Consider the following 22,522-nt stretch of genomic DNA (forward strand, 5'->3'; position numbering starts at 1 on the left):
AAAAAAAAAGTTCTTCCTTGAGCATTATGCTCTTTTAAGAACTATCTATATGGGATCAAACTGACTATAGCATCTCCAAGGATTAGACAGGAATCTTAAGGGACAGTGAGTTTATGTTAATGAGGGAGGAACAACTCAGAAAAGGAGGGCGAGAATGGTTGCACAACTTGAAGAACATACTCAATGTTATTATTTTGTACATGTAGAAGCTGCTGAATTGGTGTACGTTTTGATGTATATATTGTCAACAAAAAAATAAATAAAACTTAAAGAAAAAAAAATAATAGAAAAATCATGAAAAAAAGAAAACGCCATGGCGCACTTTCCAGTCTCACACACATGGGGTCACCATGAGTTGGAGTCCACAGCAACTGGTACAAAATCACACAGCTAACAAGGGCACACACAGAACTCTGACCCAGCCTGTCTCACACCAAAGCCCACATTCTGTCCTACACTGGCTTCCCAGATGCCTAACACTATGATCCTCAGACCCTTATCTAAACAAGATCAATGTGTGTGCCTTCCTCCTGCAACTGCTGTGAGAATTAAGAGAATGATGTATATAGAGCACTTGGCCCAATGTCTGACACACAGCATCACTTAACAAATAGTGACGATTACTGTTAGGATGACTCATCATACATTCCTTCTTGAATTCTCTCCTTTGGCTTCTACAAAGCTATGATCATCTGGCTTTCCTGACTCTTCTATGATCTATTTCCTGTATTCCCCATCATCCTCTTTAGCTTATTCCCTAAATGCAGGCTTTGCTCAGAGTCCCCCTTTCTGCTCAGTGTCACTTACTGCCCCAGCTTCAGGCAATGCCTCCTGGAGTGTCCACTCTCCTGCCTGACACCCCTACAAACCCATGCTTCCTCCCAAAACCTGCTCCTTCTTTTGTGTTCTCATGCCAAACTAAGGTATTTCCTGAACCACAAGTTAGATCTCACTGCTTCTCACATCAGAAACTATCAATGGTTCCTCATTGCCAACAAAATAAAATGCAGAATCTTTAGCAAAGCAAGAAAGACCTTCCATCATCCAGTCTAAATGACCTTCCCAGTTGTCTTGAACTGCTCCCATCTAGAATGCAGGGTTGCTAACATGTCTCTCCTCCCATAAGATCTTCTCTTTCCCCAGATTAGTACCCGCAGATGCCCCAGCAATTCCTATCATTAAAAAAAACAAAAGTTCTGTTGAGGCAATTCCAACTTATGGCAAACTGTTATGAGTTACAGAGCAGAACTTCTCCAAAAGGTTTTCTTGGCTGTGATATTTACAGAAGCAGATTTCCAGGCCTTTCTTCCATGGCACCACTGGATTGGTTTGAACTGCCAACCTTCTGGCTAATAGTCGAGTACAAATAATTTGCATTACCCAGGGGCAATTCCCAGCATAGCACTGAGTCAAATCTCTTTACTGTCCTGGATATCATCTGTAGGCTGGCTATGTTTATCTGGATCTCTCTTTTCAAATGAAGCCCACAAATGAACAATACTGCAGGCACTGGGTAGAACAAGCCCCTCTGGCGTTTTGAAAATTACACTTCTAATAACAGAATCTGTCCTTTGCTTAATGCCTAGCCAATAGGTTGTAACTTCAGCACCACAGCCAAGTCAACTTTGGCTGGTCATGAACATCAGCTTGCTCCCAGCATATCAATATTAGAACAGAATCCTTCTAAGTCTTTACTCCACTTCTCCAGTAGGACTGAAACTCCTTATGACAGGGACTTACTATCCATTTTCTATCTCTACCCACTGTAGTGAATTAACCAGAAGATTTTAAGGTCATATGTAAACACAGAGTTTATGTCCAAGAAAAGGCCATACTCAAAGTAAATCCTCCTCTTCCTTTTTTCAATCCCATCTACTTAAAAAACAGAGGAGAGGCAGAGTATACCTTTCGTATTTAAGAATGCCTAGTGATTTGTTGCTCAGAGTTCAGGAGGTAGTAGATTTCATGCCAGTAGATGTTCTCATTTGGCCGACAAGATCTGTTCTTTGAAGAGAAAAAGTCTGGAGCGTGGGTTGAAACAAAGCTTGGCTGAGATGTCAAAGAGGAAGAAGGGAAAGTGCTGCAGTAAACTATCCCCTTAGAGCCTTACACAGCGACAGTTATTTATCCAAGCGTAAAAACTGGGACATCGTTCTTACAATACTAATTAGACAAAGAAATGAGACAGTGCAAATATTTTTTAAAGTCTACTCATTACAACATTCTCTCCCAATGAAAAGGAATAAAGAAAGCATGGCCTGACAGGGTCACTCTGGAACTAACACCCGACTATCCCTGACTATCTGACCCATGATATTTCTAGGAACAAAAATCAAGTTCAAGTGTTGAACCACCCCATGACCCTGGGATATACAGGAGAGAGAGTTCTTGGAATGGCACATGGGCCAGGTCAGAGAAAATACAGTTTCACTCAGCCAAAGGTAGGGAAGTTTTCAGGAACCTCAAGAAGTTGCCCTTTGTGGCCAACAGGCGTGTGTCTGTGCCCCCCCAACATGTCCAACATGAGTTCTACAGTGCAGGCCACAAAATGGAGGGTCTGTGCCAAGAGGAATTCAATGGTGACTGTCAATCATTCAGGCTACTAGGGTGGGTACAACTCTGCAGTGCCACCTACAAGTGGTCTGACCCTGGGGAAGTTACCTGACATCACAGAGCTAGTATTTTCTCATCTGCACAACAGGAGTAAGGCAGAGCTGCTATGAGCATTAAGGGAGAAAGTGCATGTAGAATATCTAGCATCTGGCCCACTGTAGCAGTGAGCATGCTGCCACTCTCTTTTCCCTTGACCTGGACCTCATTAAAACGAGTGATGTTTGTGATGAGCTGGGGGTCTGCAGGGCTGAATTCAGTTCACAAGTATTTATGGAGGACCTCCAATGTGCCTGGCACTGTGTGAAGTCGCTGCCCTCTAGTAGCTAACAGCCTAATGGGGCAAATAGAGAACAACTAGTATGGTCAGTGAGGGACTGGGATGAGCAAGAGTGCTGGGAGAGATCTGTGTGGGAAGGGCAGTGCAGAGCAGGGAGGTTTCCTGGGGAATCATCTACATTTAGACAGGGTTAACAAGATAAGAGAGAGCCAGGCAGAAGGAGAAGTGAGAAGGTACATCACAGGAAAAGGACCCAGCTTGTGCAGACCCCAGAAATGGCAAGGTATAGCCTATTTGAGAAACTGCACCTGGATCTGTGTTGCTGGAGCATGAGATCAATTTCTCTCGCCCAGAAAGAGTTCTCCTTAACCCAGCTCCTCTGCAGTTTGGGGCCAGTGTTGCTCTCTGAAGCTTTAATTCTATTACACAGCCCATCTTTAGAGAACAGGAGCCCATCCCCTGGACCTGTGTGTCATCAGCCCAGAATAGCACTTCAATCACACTGACGATGTCGTCAGTACCATGAGGCTCACCCAAGAGCTCCCCTGCAACAGTGAGCCAAGAAGCAGTGAGCTCTACAGGAAATAAAAACAAAACAGGATGTGCCTAGATACCAGCCTGTCTGGACTTAAAATATCCTGGTATGGGCAAGTCCAAAATTTAAAAAACAAAGGTCTGGACACATACATAAGAAATGAAGAATTTTTGCTCTTCTTGTTTTTGAAGATTCAGTTCAGGGTTCTTTAAATAACTAGTGCCCTTAACACATTTCGAGCATCATCTGATCTCCACTACATATGATCTGGATTGATCTGTGATCAGGAACCTTGCAGTCTCCCCCTTCATCATTATATTCATTCACTGAGTGTTTACTGTGTATCAGGCTCTATTCTAAGTCTAGAGGGGAAAATGGTGACTAAGAAGACACAGATCCTTCTCTCTTGAAGGTGACATTCTTGATCACCAGAATTGGGGGTAGGGTACCCAAAGCAAGACCTACTTACCCCTGAGCCTGCTGAGCCTCCAATAAAAGTGGTTCCATGGAAGCTCTGGGTGAAGTCTGGATCCTCAGTTTACCTCTTCCTGCTCCAGCTACAGCCTCTCCAAACTCAAGCCAAGTCTGAGCCAAGGGAAATTCCCTGCAAGGCAGGTAGGATTTGTGCCCTATCCCAAACCCTGTAATGATATAGTAGGGCCAGATATCCTTACAGGAGTGTGGGACGAAGCTTCTCACTGGAGACTTGGCAACATTTACATTTTAAATATGAACAACATCCCCTCTCTATATATAGTCCCTATATTAGATTTTCAAGGTACCCCTATCTGGCTTTTGTACAAACTTGAGAAATAAACTGAGGAGTAACAGACAGAGACCAAAATATTGCCTTTCTTACTGATACAAACCAGGCTGGAGGAAGTGGCTGAGGGTCTGCCAGAAGGAGGGCTTCCATTACCATAGCCCAGCCTTAGGCACACTGGACCACTCAGTTCTGGCAGGGCTGGACATGTGGCCTTCCCAGAAGGAGCCTTCCCTGGGGTCAGCATTCAACATCTGCTCCCTGTGGGAGAAGTACTGGGGGGGACTATCAGAATTGACACTGTCGGGGGGGGACACCAAAATGATCCTAGGGTCCACAGTCACAGTGGGGGAGGCCACCAAGGCAGTGCCATCTCTAGGGTTGGTGTCACCAGTCACCCAGATGTGACCATCCCAACCAGCCCTCATCATCTCTCAGTCCCATCATCTGCCAGTCAGGATACGACCAGGCAGGCTGGCAGTCACCACTGGATGAAAAGAGGGGTCTCTAACTTGGACAATGGGGAAGGAGAGGTGCTAAGGGAGCTGTAGCTCGGGGGAGGGCTGAGACGGGTGGGCCTGCAGGACATATTCGACCCTGTGTGAGGCAGGGCAGGGATGGGCTATGCCCACAGTGGGTGGGGGAGGACTATAACTGCCAGCCTAGTCTACGATGGAGGGGAAGTAGAGGAGGAGAGGTGACACCATGAGCTACCACACTTAGTGACACCAAGCCTAGTGAAGCCACTAAGGAAGAGGGAGAAGGGCAGAGCAAGCTAACAAAAGTCCCAGGTCTTGCTCTCAAACTCCCCAGTGAGGTAAGTCACTGCCCAGCCCCTGTGGTAGAATAAAGAAAGGGTAGAGAATGCTCAGTTGTTTATTTAAGGGAAATCCTTACTGATATGAGTGGAGGAGTTGCCCCCCTAACTCTGTGGGTGAATTCAAGTAACCCAGTCACCAAAGCTAGACTTCTGCCATCCATGATCCCCCAAGGTCTATGTGGCCCTCAGGTCCTCTCCATTTTGTCCCCTACACATGCACCATATTCTTTTACCCACACCCTGTGTATCATGTCTCACTTGGACTATTATAATACCCCAATTGCCCATCTTTCCCCTTTTATCCTCCACCTGACTGCCAGAAGGTCTAAAATATGATTACATTCTTTTTCTGCATACAAGTCTTCTTTTGCAGCTCTCCACAGCTCCGGAGTCTTTTTCTGTTATGACCTCAACTGACCTATCTATTCAGCCAACTTATCCCCACCACAACTTCTCAAGTAGGCCAAGTGATCCCTGGTTACATTAAACCCTCTGTTAATCCATGATTAAACTGCACTGGTTCACTCCTCTGTGCCTTCATACCTGGGCTCCTCTCTGCCTGCAATGCCTTTTCCCCACTTTTTGTACCATCCAACTTGTAGTTTTCCTTTAAAATTCAGCATAACGTCATGGGGTGGGGGGGGGAGTTGGTCTTATCTCTGAATTGCTTAAGCTAACCTGGTAGCTCTTACTCCTTTCCTGCTCATAACCCCTTTAAAGCACTCACTTCACATTGATTATAATTGCTGGTTTCCAATACCTCTACACCCAAACCCTCCTTACCTCCCAATCAACCCTAACTGACTTAGAGGAAAAAGATATCATTCAGGAAACAGAACTCATTTAAAAAAAAAAAAAAAATGATATCTGTAGAGAGATTATAGAACTAATTACATCTAGGAAACAAAAACACATTGCTATAGAAAAGGAATAGACAAGAGAAAGAGCTCTTGAAAACTAAAAATAATGGTATAAATAAATATATGCACAATCAGGATAACATCCAGAACTAGAGAAAATCTTGTTGGGAAATATGAGGGAAAAAATAAGAGAAAGGCAACCAAACCCAAAAAGTCTAACCTCCAAAGAGAGTTCTGAGAGAAGAGAGAAAAATGGAAAAAAGAATTACCAAAGAGCTGGTAGGGAAATTTCTCCAGAATTAAAAGAAATACCAGTTTCAAATTGAGAGAGTCTACCAAGTTCCAAGCAGGATAAAAGAAAAACCATAACTAGACACATTAATGAGAAATTTCTAGATACTTAATACAAACCATTTCCAGAGACAAAGCACAAGCCTCATAGAGGAAAAGTTTCCATTTTTCCATGTGACTTTTCACTAGCATATTGGATGCTATAAGACAATGAAGTAGTATCTTTAAAGTTTGAGGGAAAACAATTTTCAACCTAGACATCTAAGCTAAAGCATCAATCAAATGTGGGGGCAAAAGACAGACCATTTCAAGCATACAATGAATCAAAATATTACTACCTATATACCTTTCCAGGGGCTATTACTTGAAGCTATATCATAGGAGAAAACCAAGCAAAGGGGTGATAACAGATATAAGAGAAAACTATACTACCAGAAATCTTGTGAAAAGAAAAATGCCTAGATGGTGACTGTTGCACATCAAGCTTAGAAACAATCAATCAAAATTAAAATAAGAAATTATCAGGTACCACAAGATCTTTGAGGGGAAAACGGAATGATTCCAGGCAATGGACAAAATAAGTAAGAATGTGAAAGATATTACCTGTATGGTATTGAAAACATATGCTTCTTTTTCTAACAAGAAAAAAGAAAGACAATTAGAAACTCCAGGAGAAACAAAAAACTTTACAAAAAAAACTCATTGCTGTTGAGTCGGATCCAACTCATAGCAACTCCTCCTTGGATTTTTACATTAGAATTAGGAAATAGATTGCTCAATTTTGCTTCCGAGGAGTGGCTGGTGGGTTTGAACCACCAGCCTTGTGGTTAGCAGTCAAATGCTTTAGGCACTAAAGTAAACAAAAATGTAACATTATTTTCAATAACTTATGAAATGTAGAAAAATGTAATTCATTTCACTTTGATGCTAGAAATACTGTTCTTTAAATTATAAAAGTGTTGTGACATTGGACCTATAGAGAGAAAATATAATCCTCACATGCTACTTAATTCTATAGTGAACAACACTCACTCAAAACAATGTAATCTAAAGTCCAGAACATAGATGGTGGTAATAAAACAAAAGGTAAATGCTGCAGCCTTAACAATACAAAAATAAAATAAAATTGGAAAATACAAAAATAAAATAAAATTGGAAAATATAAAAGATGAAGCTGACAGAGGTAGAACGTGGATGCAGAAGAGTCAAGAAATAAAGTGGTGAGTTGTTCCTAGGTGCCCATCAACAGAAGAATGGATAACCAAACTGTGGTACATGCACACAATGGAATACCATGCAACAGTGAAGAGTAACATAGAATCTACAAAACACCACATAATGTGGATGAACTTGAAGGATATTATGCTGAGTGAAATAAGTCAACCACAGAAGGACAAATACTGTATTCGTTCATTATTGTAAAAGTTAAGGAAAGGTTTATGGAAGGAAACTTTCTTTGTTGATTAGCAGGGTTGGGAGGGAAAGGGAGGGAGCACTGCAAAAATAAAAATAAATTTTAAAGAAAAGAAAGTGGTGAGTTGTTAGGATAGAAAATGAAAGTTTAAGGATATCTATAGGCAACCTGGTAATCCTTAGGCGAAACAAAAATAATAATGTAAAAATCAAAATTTTTAAGAAGAATAACTGGAAGGAGGGACTGACATGGAGTTTTGCATAAGTGAACTAAACTATCATCTCTCATAGGAAAAAATGTAGATATTTCTGGAGTTGATAAGTCAAAAAAAAGCAACATAAGTATTTCTTTTAGAGTGTGCTAGTAACTAAAAGAAAAGTTAACTCCAGAAATAGTAAAGAGTTCCCAACTCCTCTGAGTGGGACCTGGATGGTAGGAGAAAGATTGTTATTTTCACTATAAACCTTTATGTACTATTTTTATATGCATGTATTATTTTTATAAAAATTTAAAAGTTTAAATATAATAGCATTGTATCATCATTTCATCTAAAGTAATATACTCATTATAACACACAAATATTCCACTAACCATCATTTTGCTTCTCAGAGCAAGTGCTTTGTGAAGATCAATTTAAAAAATGGCCCAGTTCACTATTTAAAATTTACCTAAGGCAGTGTGAACTTCTTTTAGCTTATTAAATTTCATTATAGTAGGCAGAGGCATTCAAAATCATTCCACTGGACTGAGCTCAAAGTTGTACACACTCAGTAAATGCTCATTATAAATGGCACTTTTCCCCATAAAAGGATATTCAAATGTAAAGTCTGAACCAACCCACCTCTCCTGTCCCCTTCCTACTCCCAGCATACAAATACTCCAAACCACAGGAACACATAATTATCAGGCATAAACAGTACGCCAATAAAAACTAAATCAGTCTCAGGTCACAGTGAGAAGAGGTCTGGCTTCTGGCCCAGCCACCAACCATTTGGCATTTGCCAAATACTGGTTTTGGTAGACAACCAACTGGACAACCCGTTTTTAAATGTGGACAACAAGGTTTGAAGATCTTCGGTTTGGCTTGATTTAGTTAGTCAAAGCAAATAACCCCTGTGGGCCAAAGTGGTCCAGAAATGCCAGTGAGCAGGGTCTATGGCAAATAATCCAAGAGCTCATCCTTTTTCACGCCTCAGTTTTCTCATGTAGAAAACAGGAATCTTGTCAGCACCCATCTCACAGGGCTGCTGTGAAGATTAAATGAGTGGCTATAAGTCAAATGCCCAGAACATTCTCTCTCATGCAGGAATCATTCAATGCAAGTGAGTTATTATTATTTGACTAGGACTTGAGCTGTTATTATCTTTCTCAATAGAAAACTATGAAAGAATGAATTTATCTGGCAGGAACGGAGTGATGAAATGTGGAGTGAGGAAAAGGAAGGGTGATTTGTGCGAGCACCTCACTCTACATGGCATATCAAGGTTCAGGTAGACAAGCTCTTTAGGACAGCAGGTCAGCCATTAATCATCCATATCTAGCCTTCCAGGTGGCATAGATGATGGTCCCCAGAGGTGAATGACAGGGCTTCCACAGAGAGATGAAGTTCATTGTAACTGCAGCCTGGGCACCCTCTCTACCTGCTAGAGATGAAGAAGACAAGCACTCTCCCATGCAAGATCCAGGCTGGAGCAACTTGGAAGCAGTTACACTTGTGACAGCATCACTTCACCCTCCCAGCTGCCATGGCCACAATCCAGAGTTTGAGGGGACTGGGATTTCCTACAAGGCCTGCTCAGCTTTTGATGACTTAGTTAAAGGGAGCTGTGTTCTCGGAAATGTTGCCTTGGTCACAAACATCTAACATTCTTGAGTCACAACAAATAGGGGACAATGCCCAAGGACTTTCCTCTCCTCAGCCTGGAAAACTCCTTACATCACTGCTCGCCCATGGGCTGTCCACCTGTGAATGTGACCTGGATACTCCATTCCATAGAGAAGGGCTAGATGCCAACTCTTAGGTCTTTGCACTGGAAAGACAGAGGCCTCATTTAGAAATGTTTCTATAAAAGATGTGTGTGTGACTCTAATCTCTTCGGTCCCTTCCAACCATAAAAATTTCACAACTCTCTCTGTATGATGTACTATTCACCACCATCATGACCACTACCACCACCACCACCACCACCTTCACACAGTGTGTGCCCTGGAGGCTTCTTACAATTGTAGAATCTGTTACCTGGATACACCATGATGCCCTGGAGGGCATGCATCAGCTCCAGGTCATTTCTATTCACCTCCTAGCACCACCCACGGTGGTTCATGGAGCATTCAACACAAATTCAGGGAGCTAAAGCAAATTCAAAATGGTAGCTCTTTAAAATACCAATTTCACCTTAGAACAATCCATCATTCAAGATCGAAAGAGTAGCATTTGCCCAGAAGCAAAGTTCAGAAAGCAGGAAGGATAGAAAAGAAGAATGAATGGAAATAGGAAACACAAGGAAGAAGCAGGATGAGTTCTGTTACATTGTGAGGATTGCAATCAATGGCATGAAACAAAATGTGTATGAACTGTTGAATAGAAAACTGATGTGCTCTGTATACCTTCACCCAAATCACAGTACAAAGCTCAAAAAACAAATATCCATTTCAAATATACCCATTATGTGCTACATATCTCTGGTTGAATAATAAGCATCCTTAGCTCTCTGGTCTTTGTTGAAAAAGGAGTAGCTCTATGTTTTAAAAACTAAATGTTACATTAGTTGTCAAAAATGTAAATGCCTGCCATGGAAACACCACAAAAATAAATATATGAAAAATAACTATTTTTACACCCAACCAAGATGATGCAAACTTATTTTTTAAGACAATCGTGAGTCAAACTATATCCTGAAGTCATCAAAATAACTCTGCATCCTATGAACACTATTGGTCTTGAGCCAAACAATCACTCAGCCGATACACCCACATTTCCTCTTATTCACTACTCATTTAAAAAAACGCATTTTATTGAAATACAAATTATGTACAGTGAAATACACAAAACTAAAGTGACATGGGTCAATGCATTTTTTTTTTTTCAGCATTCCCTTCCCTCCCCTCCCACCCCTGGTAACTGACAAAGAGTTTCCTTCCATATATAAACCTTTCTTTGACTTTTTACAATAATGAACTAATACTATATTTGCCCTTCTGTGATTGACATTTCACTCAGCATAGTGTTCTCCAAGTTCATCCATGTTATGCGGTGCTTTGCAGATTCTACATTATTCTTTAGTGTTGCATAGTATTCCATTGTGTGTATGTACCATAGTTTGGTTATCCATTCTTCTGTTGATAGGCACGTAGGTTGTGTCCATTTTTTTGCTATTGTAAATAGTACTGTGATGAACATGAGTGTGCATATATCTGTTCTTGTCTTGGCTTTCACTTCTTTAGGATATGTACCTAGTAACGGGATTGCTGGATCAAAGGGTAGTTCTAATTCCAACTCTTTAAGGAATTGCCATACTGCTTTCCACAGTGTTTATACCATTTGACAGTCCCACCAGCCACATGAGCAATCTCTCCTCATCCTCGCCAGCATTTGCTATTTTCTGTCTTATTGAACTTTGGCATTAGTGCTGGGGCAAGATCTCGTTTTGATTTGCATCTCTTTGATGGCTAATGATCATGAGCATTTCTTCATGTATTTGCTGGCCACCTGAATATCCTCTTTGGTGATGTTATCTACTCATGTCTTTTGCCCATTTTTTAATTGCATTGTTAATCTTTTTGTTGTTGAGGTGTTGGAGTTTTCTGTATTTTTTAGACAGAAATTCCTTGTCAGATGTATTGACTCCTCTTTAAAAATCAACTTTCATTGATAATCAAAAAATCAAACCAAACTCACTGCCATCAAGTCGATCCTGACTCATAGGGACCCCCTCCTTGGGTTTCCAAGGCAGTATCTCTAAGGAAGTAGATTTCCCAGTCTTCCTTCAGAGAAGTGCCTGGTTGGTTTGAACTGCCAGCCTTCTGGTTAGCAGTCAGATGCCTTAGGCAATACGCCACCAGAGCTCCTTCATCAATGATAGTAAGCTAAATAAACTGATGAGAACAGCAAAACCCCATGATTTTGTACATAAAAAAGTACATAAAAGCAAAGGAAAAATAATCTGCATGTATTACTGGTATTTGCTACCCTCTGGTGGTTAAGCATAGGAAGTTCCTATACCAGGAAACTGGAAAAAAGAAGAGTATATTGTTCACAGATGGCCCTTTGCGGATCATCCAGGCTGACAGACTCACCCCACGGGACTTCCCCAGCATTGAAGCAGGCCCTGCCACACTGATCCCCATGTCTGCATGTGTGTGAGGATGCACGCTAAAGGAAAAATAAGGCCAACCTCCCTTCTGAGAAAACGAGATGAGCAGTGTAATCTGCTGCCCTGAACAAGACAACTAAAAAAAAGACAAACATTCAACACAACAAGAAAACTGACTCAAGATTAGCCACCATTTACAGCTCTCCAATGCTGGCCTCTGTCAGAACAGAGGACAAAGGACCTGCAGTGCTTCAAAAGTGTCAACAAAATAAAGATCACTCAAGTTGCCCTCATCAATTTCAATAGAACACGCACTTGAGTGCCATATATTTTCTTTTTAAAAAAACTTTTTATTGTGATTTGGGTGAAATTTTACAAAGCAGATTCACTTTACATTCAATAGTTCACACACATTGTTTTATGACACTGATTACAATCCCTGCAGTGTTAACAGCTCTCTTCCCACTTCCTCCATATGGTTACGCTTTCCCTGTGTCCTTCTTGCCTATACATTCCTGCTTCCTTACCTTTCTTCCTGTGCAAATGCTGCCCTTCTGATCTCCCATGCTTGGTTGTTCTAAGGAGTCCATCTCTCTGGTGTAGGTATTTGGTTCATAGGCCTGTCTACTGTATGGCTGCAAGTTCGTCACATGAGTGAGTCCAATTTCAGGCCCAAAGGATGACTAGGGGCCATAGTCCTGAGGGTTTCCCCAGTCTCTATTAGACCAGTAATCCTGGTCTTTTTTTTATGTTTTTTCAACTTTTTCCATATATTTCTCTCACTCTACCCAGGATTTCCAAATCTCTTTCCAAGTGGTTGGCAGTGCGTACCACATATTTTCAAGGCAGAGAACTCATATCTCAATTTATAGTTGCAGAGTTTCCACCTCATACATAAAAACACTATGCGAAAAACAGTTTGTGGTTTTTACTTTATTGTATTGGTTATTTGATTTTTTATTTCACTGTAGTTAGTAAAGGTATTAAAGTTGTCTTTTAATTAAAAAAAAAAAATCCCCATGAGTTCTTTATACAAATGTCTTGAAAATATATGGTACTTACAAGTGCATGTTTTATTGAAATAGGTTTGACAAAGGCTATCTCTACCCATGTTTACATGTGCTGCAAATATATCTATGAATGTAGTAGAACATTCAGGGATAAAGTTACAAAAATGTCTTAGTCACTGTGCTCAGGGTCTTCTATAGTGGAATAAATAGGTGGGGGGGTGGATAAATGGACAGACAGACAGGTAGATGAATGGATGGATAGAGAGATGGAAAGAATAATGAAAAGATTTCCATGGCATTTAGTGCTCTACTAGACTCTGTACTAGGAACTCTAGTGGTATAGTGGATAGGCATTTGGCTGCTAACCAGAAGGTCAGCAGTTCAAATGCACCAGCTGCTCCATGGAAGGAAGATGAGGCGATCTACTTCTGGAAAGATTTAGAATCTCAGAGACCCATTGAGGGTCACTATGAGTCAGAATCAACTCAATGGCAGTAAGTTTGGTTTTGGTTTTTTTTTTTTTTTTTTTTTTTTGAGGCCCTGTACTGAGACTGAGTAAGAAGACACACCCCTGCCTACTGAAAGACCTGTTAGTAATAATAAAAACGAGATCAATCTAAGTAACAAGAATGTTGTTGTTGTTATATGACATCGAGTCGGACCCGACTCATAGCGACCCTCCTTGGGTTTCCGAGGCAGTATCACTACGGAAGTAGATTGCCCTATCTTCCTTCCGAGGAGTGGCTGGTGGGTTAGAATCGCCAGCCTTCTGGTTAGCAGTCAAGTGCCTTAGGCACTATGCTACCAGAGCTCCCAGTAACAAGAATATATGAACATAAAGTAATTCCAGAAGAAAAGAAAAATAGGTGACCTCCTTCTGAGAAGAAAACAAACACCTGATCACTTTGTAGCAGCTACCACAAAAATTAAGATTATTAATTTAAGGGGACTGAGTGGTCTTCAACTCACTGGCCAGCATCGTAGCATCTGGTTCACTGGCCATCAGGCCTGGTGGAATGTCACACTCTAACACTAGCTGACCAACCCCAGTCCCCATCAGTGACAGAAGCCCACAGGTATGGCACTGCCAAGCCAGATGACCAGGTGCCAAACACCAATGTGAGAACAGAGGACACCATCAGGGACAGCAGTAGGGCTGTGTCAGAGCCTGGGTACAGGAGTAGCACCAGAGCAAGACCAGACAGCAGCAAGCACTCAGAGCACACACTGCTGTCTTCCCAGCACAGCAGAGGCCCAAGTGACAAGGATTTAAAAGCCCCATTCTAGTCACTGACCAGCCATCTACAATTCAGGAGAACAGTCAGATGCCTTAGGCAATACGCCACCAGAGCTCCTTCATTAGTGTTCTAATCCTCCATGGTGGGCAGGGGGCTGTGGCCACAGGAATACTATAGTCATAAGGCCTCAGCAAGGTCATTTGAGAGAGCATTATCTCTAAGCCCCAAACAACAGGGGAGAAAGGCTTTCCTGAAAAAGCAGACTTGACCACTTGTCCAGCAATGCTCACTATCAAAAAAGGTTTCCACACATCTACTGCAAGTCCTTGCCATCCCAACTGAAACCAACTTCTTCCCTTTGCTCTCGCTTCAGCTTCAGGAGATAGGAAAAGCTGCCACCATTTATGTCCTGCAACCTTTCATGACTGGAAGATGGTCATTTAATGTCTTTACTCTTTTCTCAAGACGATGTGTCCTTGGTTCACTGAACCCCAGGAGGAAAGCCAGATGGTGTGGCCCCCCACTTCTCCCCTCCCACACCCACACTGTGGCTTCTCAGCTGCATCCAGACTCAGCCTCATTGAGAATTTTCAATTCTCATAATTCTCTGAGCACATGTTATAAGCTTCCACAACCTTTACAATAATAACAGCCAATTTGTATTGAAAACTTAGTATATACAGGCACTCTTACAAGCACTTTACAGGCATGAACTCACTCAGGCCTCACACAGCTCTATAAGGGAACAGTGTTGTTATTTTTAGAGGCATGGGGTGGTCTAGAAACTTGCCAAAGTCATACAGAAGCAGGATGTAATCCCAGAGTGCCTGCTTCATGCTCTGAGCCCATGCTCTTAAAGAGCTCACTGTGGAGTCTAGAGCAGGTAAGCATTCCAACTGTTTCTGTGTCTGCCAATCCCACTCATTTCAACTCAACAACCTTGCTTCAGGCACCTTCTCCTTACCCAGTTCAATGCTGAGCCCTAGCAATTAGGTAAAAGGAACATGGCTCCCACCTGCTGCAATTCTGGTTGATGCCTCCTGGTAAGATTCTTCCTAAGCCAAAGATTCACTGGCCAGTTCATGACCTTCATGCCCCTACATGATAACTTGGCTAAATCAGTAGCTCACAAACAAACCCAGATACATCCAGCTTTTCACTATACTTGTAATGTTTTTAGCCATCTCTGTCCCTACTTAATTTTTCTGTATCTGTCAATAATATTTGCATGTCGATTTTATCCACATAATATGCTGTGACCATCCTCCCAAACACAAGGCCATCTACCCTTCTTAACAAGAACCACTAGAGTCAACCAAGGCATATTCAGTGCATACTTCTGAAAATCTCTTTACTTGCTCATGCCTCAGTTTCCACATATACTAACAGAACCATCTCAGAGTTGTTATGAAGAGAAATTAGTTAAACACATGTAAAACACATAGAAGAGACTGGCTTACAGTAAGTCTTCAATAAGTATGAGTAACAGTGGTGGTGGTGGTACAAGAGACAGCAATATGTACACTCACACACACTGGCTTATTGAATTTTCACAATGTTTCCAGTTGGCGTCCTTATAAAAAAGAAGAGTCAGAGAGGGAAGACAGCCATGTGGGGATGCATCTACACACCAAGGAATGCCTGGGAAGACCAGAAGCTGAGACAGATAAGAAAGGATCTTCCCCTAGATCCTTTAGAGAGATCATGGCCCTGAATTGGGATCCTAGCCTTCAGAACTGTAAGACAATAAATTTCAGTTCTTAAAAGCTACCTACTTTGTGGTACTTTTATAGTACCACAGCCCTATGAAACTAATACACACCACCAATGGCAGCAAAAGACCCTGAGACCCAACTGTCCCTGGGGGGTCATGATTGCCCAGTCTCCTTCCTGCCCCTAGACTCAAAGAGCCCAGATTTGGGTGCAGCGGCCCCACTCTGACAGCACAGTCACTTGACTCTCCCAGTATGTGTTCTCTGCAGGGTTGCTCCTGTGGTGGTGGGGAGAGGAGGGTGGCAGGGGATGGTGCCCCAAGGATTCATCCTTCCCTCCCCAAACTCTCCTGACTAATCATCCAATCCAATGACATAGGGAGTCCATATCTGATACAGTCCTCACCACGGTGACTTCACGAGGCACATGCAGAGTTACCAAAATCAGGTGAGACAAACAAGAGCTAGCTGATTTCATCACTCAAACAAAATGAGAGAGGTATTAGTAACTTTTGCAACAGAAATGCTACTTTCTCACTATCCTGCTGTGTCAGTGTGCGATATCTCAACAATCCCAATCGAGGACTGTTTATGAGTGTTTGAGTACATTCAGTACTCCACTTGCCTCTAAAGACAGTCCAAGAATCCTGAGTTACATTCAACATGTACACCAGGATGGGCCTGCATGTCACTAGTGTACTCATGAGGTATACTCATTCCCTGGCAAGTCACCTAACCACCAGGAGCTCTGTTCCCAACTATAAACAAGTATGGTAACAGAACTTACAGTGCTGTGAGTGAACACACACATGCCAAGCACATATGTGCCTGGGACAGAATAACACTAACTAACTGTTTGCTACCCTGATAGAAAGCAAGAAAGAAGCCTGACTGTTCTGGACCAAAGACAGCCAAGAGTTAGAATGCAGAGATACGGGCATTCTTCACCCTAGTCAATGTGGAAATTGGCTAAGGGGTTACAGGGTACAAGGGCAAGAGTGAACATTCATTGGTAACTTACCTCTGCTAGGAGCCCCTGGATGGTGCAAAGAATTAATGCACTTGGGTGCTAACTGAAAGGCTGCAGGTTCAAGTACAACTAGAGGCACCTCAGAAGAAAGACCTAGCAATCTTCCAGAAAGTCAACCATTGAAAACCCTATGGAGCTAATGTGGATGAACTTGGAGGACATTATGCTGAGTGAAATAAGTCAGTCACAGAAGGGCAAATATTGCATTAGTCTGCTATTGTACAAAGTCAAGGAAAGGTTGATACATAGAAAGAAACTTCCTTTGGTTACCAGGGAGGGGAGAGGAGGGAAGGGAAAGTTTCTAGATAGGTGGGAAAAAAACAGATATATATACATATCCAAAAGATTATTAGTGGTTACCAGAGGTAGGAGGGAGGGGAAGGGGGAAGCTTTTGTTTGGAAGGCAATGAGTTTATGCTAATAGGTGATGGAACATTTAGCAAAAGGATAATAATAATGGTGGCACAACATGAAAAATGTTATTAATGAGCTATAAATGTGGAAGTTGCTACATTGGCGAATGTCTTGTTGTGTATGTTTTCACTACAATGAAAAAAAAACTATGGAGCACAGTTCTACTCTGACATACATGGGGTTGTTATGAGTCAAAATAACTCTACAGCAACTGGTTACCTCTGCTAAGAACTATGCAGGTGCTTGAAATGTGTATTCTAATTCAATCCTTACTCCTTCTTTCAACTCCTATTTGCTACATTCCTACTATGTGCCCATCACTGTGTAGGGAGCTGAACACACAGCAGGGAGCAGGGCTGGTAGGCTCCTGACCACATGAACCTTTTAGACTAGCAGAGGAAATAGAACCTGCCTATCACACCATTAATTAATTATAGTTATAATAGATGCTGCGAGGGCAAAGGGTAAGTACCTTGGGAACAGATTATAGAAGGACCAAATGCAGGCTGATGAGACCCACAATGCCTTCCTAAAGAAGGAACACATGCTTAAGCTCTGAAATGTTCATGAAAATTAACCACATAAAGAGGGAGGGAGCATTCAAAGCAATACAGCAGCATACAAGAGGCCCCTAAAGCAAGGACAAGAACAGAAACAACTGGAACAAGGCCCGCAGGACAGGGGAGCAACAGGCAGAAGGAGTAGAGCGAGAGCAGGCTGAGATACCAGCAGGGGCCAGGTCACACAGGGGCCAGAAGACATGAGGGTAACTTGGTCCTTGATTCTAGGGACACTGGGAGGTCACAGAGGGTGACAAGGTGACTGGTATAGTGCTGAGAATTTACAACTGTATCCATCTGTCCTGTACTAGGGTTCTCAAAGTATGGCAGTAGCAGCATCACCTGGCAACTTGTTAGAAATTAAGTCCTCAGGCCACATGCCAGACCTGCCCTATCAGCAGCTCTAAGTGTGGGGCTCAGCTACTGTGTGACACTCAATTTAAAAGATTTACCGGTCACCATCAGGTCAATTCCAATACATAGTGATTCCACGTATTATAGAGTAGAACTGTGCACCATGGAGTTTTCATGGTTGTGACCTTTTAGAAGCAAATTGCCAGGCCTTTCTTTGGAAGCACCTCTGGGTGACTTTAAACTACCAACTTGCAGTTAGTAGTCAAGTGCTTAACCAATTGTACCACTCACAGAGCCTATTTAAAAAATTAAGGAGACTCTTAAAAGTGGGGACCAGCTTGTCTTATGCTAAAATACTTACTTCCATGAAAAATCAGCCCAAAGCAATGGGTTTGTATTTCACGCCCTTGACTTCCACCCTTCAAACTTACAGTGACCTTCCCCAGCCTCCTGCGTCCTTCTGAAAAGGAAGCCACCCCAGCCTTGCCACTTAGGCTGAGGAGTTCTCTCAAGGCCCCACCTCCCACTCCTGGCAAACTTCTTAGTTTCCTTCTCCTTTTTTTTTTCCTGCTAATCATTTAACTTGGCATGGTGTTTTGGACACAAATGAGAGAATGGTGATTATGGCAAGCCTTTAAGAGAAAACCTGGAAGTAGTGAGAAAAGCCATGGAAGTGAGAGATAACTATGAAAACTTAGACATCTGGGCAGAGTTTAAAAGGACGGGGCATGCTCAGCCCTGAGCAAATGTCCCCGTGGGGAGCAGCGGTGACAGTTTTCTAATACATGAGGAATGCATGGAGGAGAAAGGGATCCGTTTTTCCACTCATCAGTGCGAGCAGAGCTAGCAAGAACAGCTTAGGTTTCAGCAGGGAAAACATATGTCATGTGTTGGAGGCATAGCAGCAGAAGAGCTGCCAAAAGGGGTGGTGAAATCAGGCTCACCAGAGACACCCGCAATGAGATCACAGCAGCCGGAGGCACTATCCATCAGGCCAGTCACATCGAGAGTGCCGGACGAGCAGGGTCCGAGGCCCGCCAGACACTGTACAGGGTTCCTTGGTCACATGGCAACCCACCTGGGGGATATGCAGGGCAGGTGCTGACTCGGGAAATCAAAGGGACCCTATGTATCTCTGCAAGACTTTTCAGTCTGCTTTGTTACCTAAAGGCCGGGATTCCAGGCATTTTGTTTCACAATGTCCACTTATCCCTTTCCTACAGCTAACACCTGTCTTCCCAGTAACAGCAGCGGCGGCAGCAGCCACAGCAATCACATGAGTAAGAGCACTGTGCTACTGACCGTGTGCTCCACACCAGCATGGTCCACACAGCATCTCACTCATGCCTCACAGTCATTACAAGACACATTTTACAGATGCAGAAACAGGCTCCAAGAGTGCTACTGACTTGCCTCACTGTAGCCATGTCTGGGATGAGATCGGAGCCCAGATCCTCTGACTTCAGAGCCCGCAATCAGGATCATGCCTCAACGTTGCTAAGAATGAAGTATGGACATAGCCAATGAGGAATTGATCCAAATGTGAACCCTCCCAAGGTGTTGGCGGTCACCTTTACCTGGATGACAGAGACTGGGTCCTTGATAATGTTTAACAGAATAAAGAACAGGTACCTTTTAAAAAATCATCCACTGTGTTTCCTCTCCCATCACTTCACCCACTGCTCCAGATCTGATGATATTTAAAATCAAGTGTCTCCAGAAAGATCCCTGCTTCTGTCCTGTCTCCACCACCCCATGCCTTGCCTCACAGGACTCCGGTCACGTCTTGATGAACTCACAGGGCTGCTGGGAGCATGGGTGTGCTTCACTTACCTCACCCTCTCCGAAACGGGAAATGGCCCAGGTGTTCTACCACAGCCTTGCTAGCCACTAACAGGCCTATGTTTTTTCAAATTCAGGCAACACTCTCCTCAGAGAAACATTCAAGTTAAGATTGTTTAAAGACTACCGCAAATAGAGGAGATACTGTGTAGATAGTGTTATGACAGCTTCTGATAACCCTGGATCCGATTTTTATCCTACCTTCTGTCTGACACAATTCTAGGCTAATCGGGCTTCTCTCATTTTGCCTCTTTCTGGGGTCCTGAAAATGGCTGAAGTGGTTTCTATCACAGACTTAAAGAACAGCCAGTTTTCCTCAGCACTTTGACACCCTCAACACAGTATCTCCATCATGAGGCTCTCTGGGAGCGTCATTCATCAAGTGTTTCAACCAAGGGGACCAGCTGGACCACTGCCTAACATCAAACTTCTGTATTAAATAGCCTATCTTGCCTGGCTTAAAGAGCCACCAGAAAGCAAGCACAGGAGCACGTGCCCTTGAGCGGATGGAAGGTCATTTGTTCGTTATTGGGTTGTACATGTTTATAGCATCAAGCTGTCTCCACTCACAAGAAGTCTGTATCAGAAAGCCTGGGTCAGGGCAGGCTGTGTGTAAAACGTGACAGAACCTGCAGGATTGAGTGGTAAAGTCTTTTCATGCCATTAAGACAAATGGGAACTCTGGTGACGTAGTGCCTAAGGCACTTGGCTGCTAACCAGAAGGCTGATGGTTCAAACCCACCAGCCACTCCTCGGAAGGAATGTTGGGCAATCTCCTTCCGTAATGATACCACCTCGGAAACCCAAGGACGGGTCACTATGAGTCAGGTCCGACTTGATGGCACTTAACAACAACAACAACAACAAGACAAATGTGTGCTGATGTCAGGCCTAGAGTCAGGTAAATGAAAGTTACTCCTTGATGGAAAAGCTGAGTTCAAGCTACACATGTATATTCATGAAGAGTTTTAAACTTTCTCCCAGCCTCTCCAAGCTCAGTGGAGCCTCCAGCAGGCTTTTCTCTCATGGAGAGAGAAGCAGCAGCCCAGAGAACCAGGTAAGTCTCAGCCCTGTGGGGAAAAGCAGAGGCCTTCCAAAGTTTTTCTCTCCCGTCTGCTCTTCCCAAACTATATATGGGAGGGTGGGGGACAAGAGGAGGCAGAAATGACCCTGGAGTCTGGTTTCATGAACTCCAACCTGTGATGCTGAATGTCACATCCAAAACAATCCAACGAAGATAAACACTCCCCAGTCAACTCAGCCAAGACATGCCAACTGTCACCCATACAAGTCAGCTCTAGTGGATTTTCCAACAGGGGATCTGTTTATTCTGCACACCCCATCTTCCCTGGGTTATCGTTTGCAGCTCTGTTGCCACAATGCCCAACGTGCACCCACTGTGTTCACTAGTACACATCTGGGATGCAGATGGATAGGATTGGGTATGTTGTTTGAAGAGGAGTACAGGAATGCTCTCTCTGTGTAGCCAGCTGGCACTCTCTAGCATCCTACCAGTAACCAGCTTCATTACACCAACCACGGCTCAAGAAGCTCCAGCTCCTAAATTGTTACCCATCCCTGGAGAATGCAGAGAATAAACAGTGAGGTAAAATCAGAGTTGACTACCTTCATGGCACCCATTGCTTGGAATGTCACAGCTAATCTGGAAGGGGTCAGCGCTGCCAGCATTGCATTGAATCTTGCACCCTTATTCTTAATAGGTGAGTGGTACTGTCCATCTGGAGCCACAGAACCAAACCTGTGGTGGGGGGAGAGGCAGAGGTAGAAAAGAGAGGTGGGGGTTACCAAAAAAAGAAAGACATGGCACCCCACTAGAAATGAAAACTGGCGGCTCACACACGCACACATAGGAAAGCCACAAAGGTTTCTAGATGCTGAAACTTCCTCATGAGAAAGAGAGCAGACTAAGGGGACCTCCCCAGGAGACACCAAGAAAAGCTTGACTCATGGAAGGTAAGACCAGGTTTCCTACCACTACTAACCTGCAGCCTCAGCAGTGGCCCCTAACAAAGGGAAGCATGAGCAGCACCGTCATTAAACCAACATCAGAGCCTGAGTGCACAGGTTGCAATCAGCCTATTTTTCTTTAATGGAGATATAATTCACATACCATAAAATTCACCCTTTTAAAAGATAAAATTCAGTACAGTTTTTACTACATTCACAAATATGCCAATATCACAATTAACTAATTCCAGCATGTTTCCTCCACCCAAATTGAAACCCTGTGCCCAGTAGCAATCATGCCCCTTTACCCATCTCCCTTCAGCCCTGGCAATCACTAACCTACTTTGTCTCTATACACATGCCTGTTCTGGACATTTCATGTAAGTGGAATCATCCATTATGTGGCCTTTTGTATCTGCCTCCTTTCTCTTAGCATAATCTTTTCAAGGCTCATCTATAGAGTAGTTTCTATTAGTACTCCACTCTTTTTTATGGGTAAATCATATTC

At 43.0% G+C, this 22,522-nt stretch overlaps 1 protein-coding gene across 1 annotated transcript in view; it reads right to left on the minus strand.

The window, feature by feature from the left end:
• The window catches only part of ACOXL (acyl-CoA oxidase like), a 613,336-nt gene that overhangs the window by 567,452 nt on the left and 23,362 nt on the right, over positions 1 to 22,522 (minus strand). The window contains exon 8 of the mRNA XM_007959419.2: positions 21,673 to 21,805. Coding sequence (XP_007957610.2) covers positions 21,673 to 21,805 — 133 coding nt within the window. The remainder of the gene's footprint in view (positions 1 to 21,672; positions 21,806 to 22,522) is intronic.

This window comes from Orycteropus afer, unplaced genomic scaffold (assembly GCF_000298275.1).
Source record: "Orycteropus afer afer isolate SDZICR_OR568_19922 unplaced genomic scaffold, OryAfe1.0 scaffold00017, whole genome shotgun sequence".
Classification (NCBI taxonomy): Eukaryota; Metazoa; Chordata; class Mammalia; order Tubulidentata; family Orycteropodidae; genus Orycteropus; species Orycteropus afer.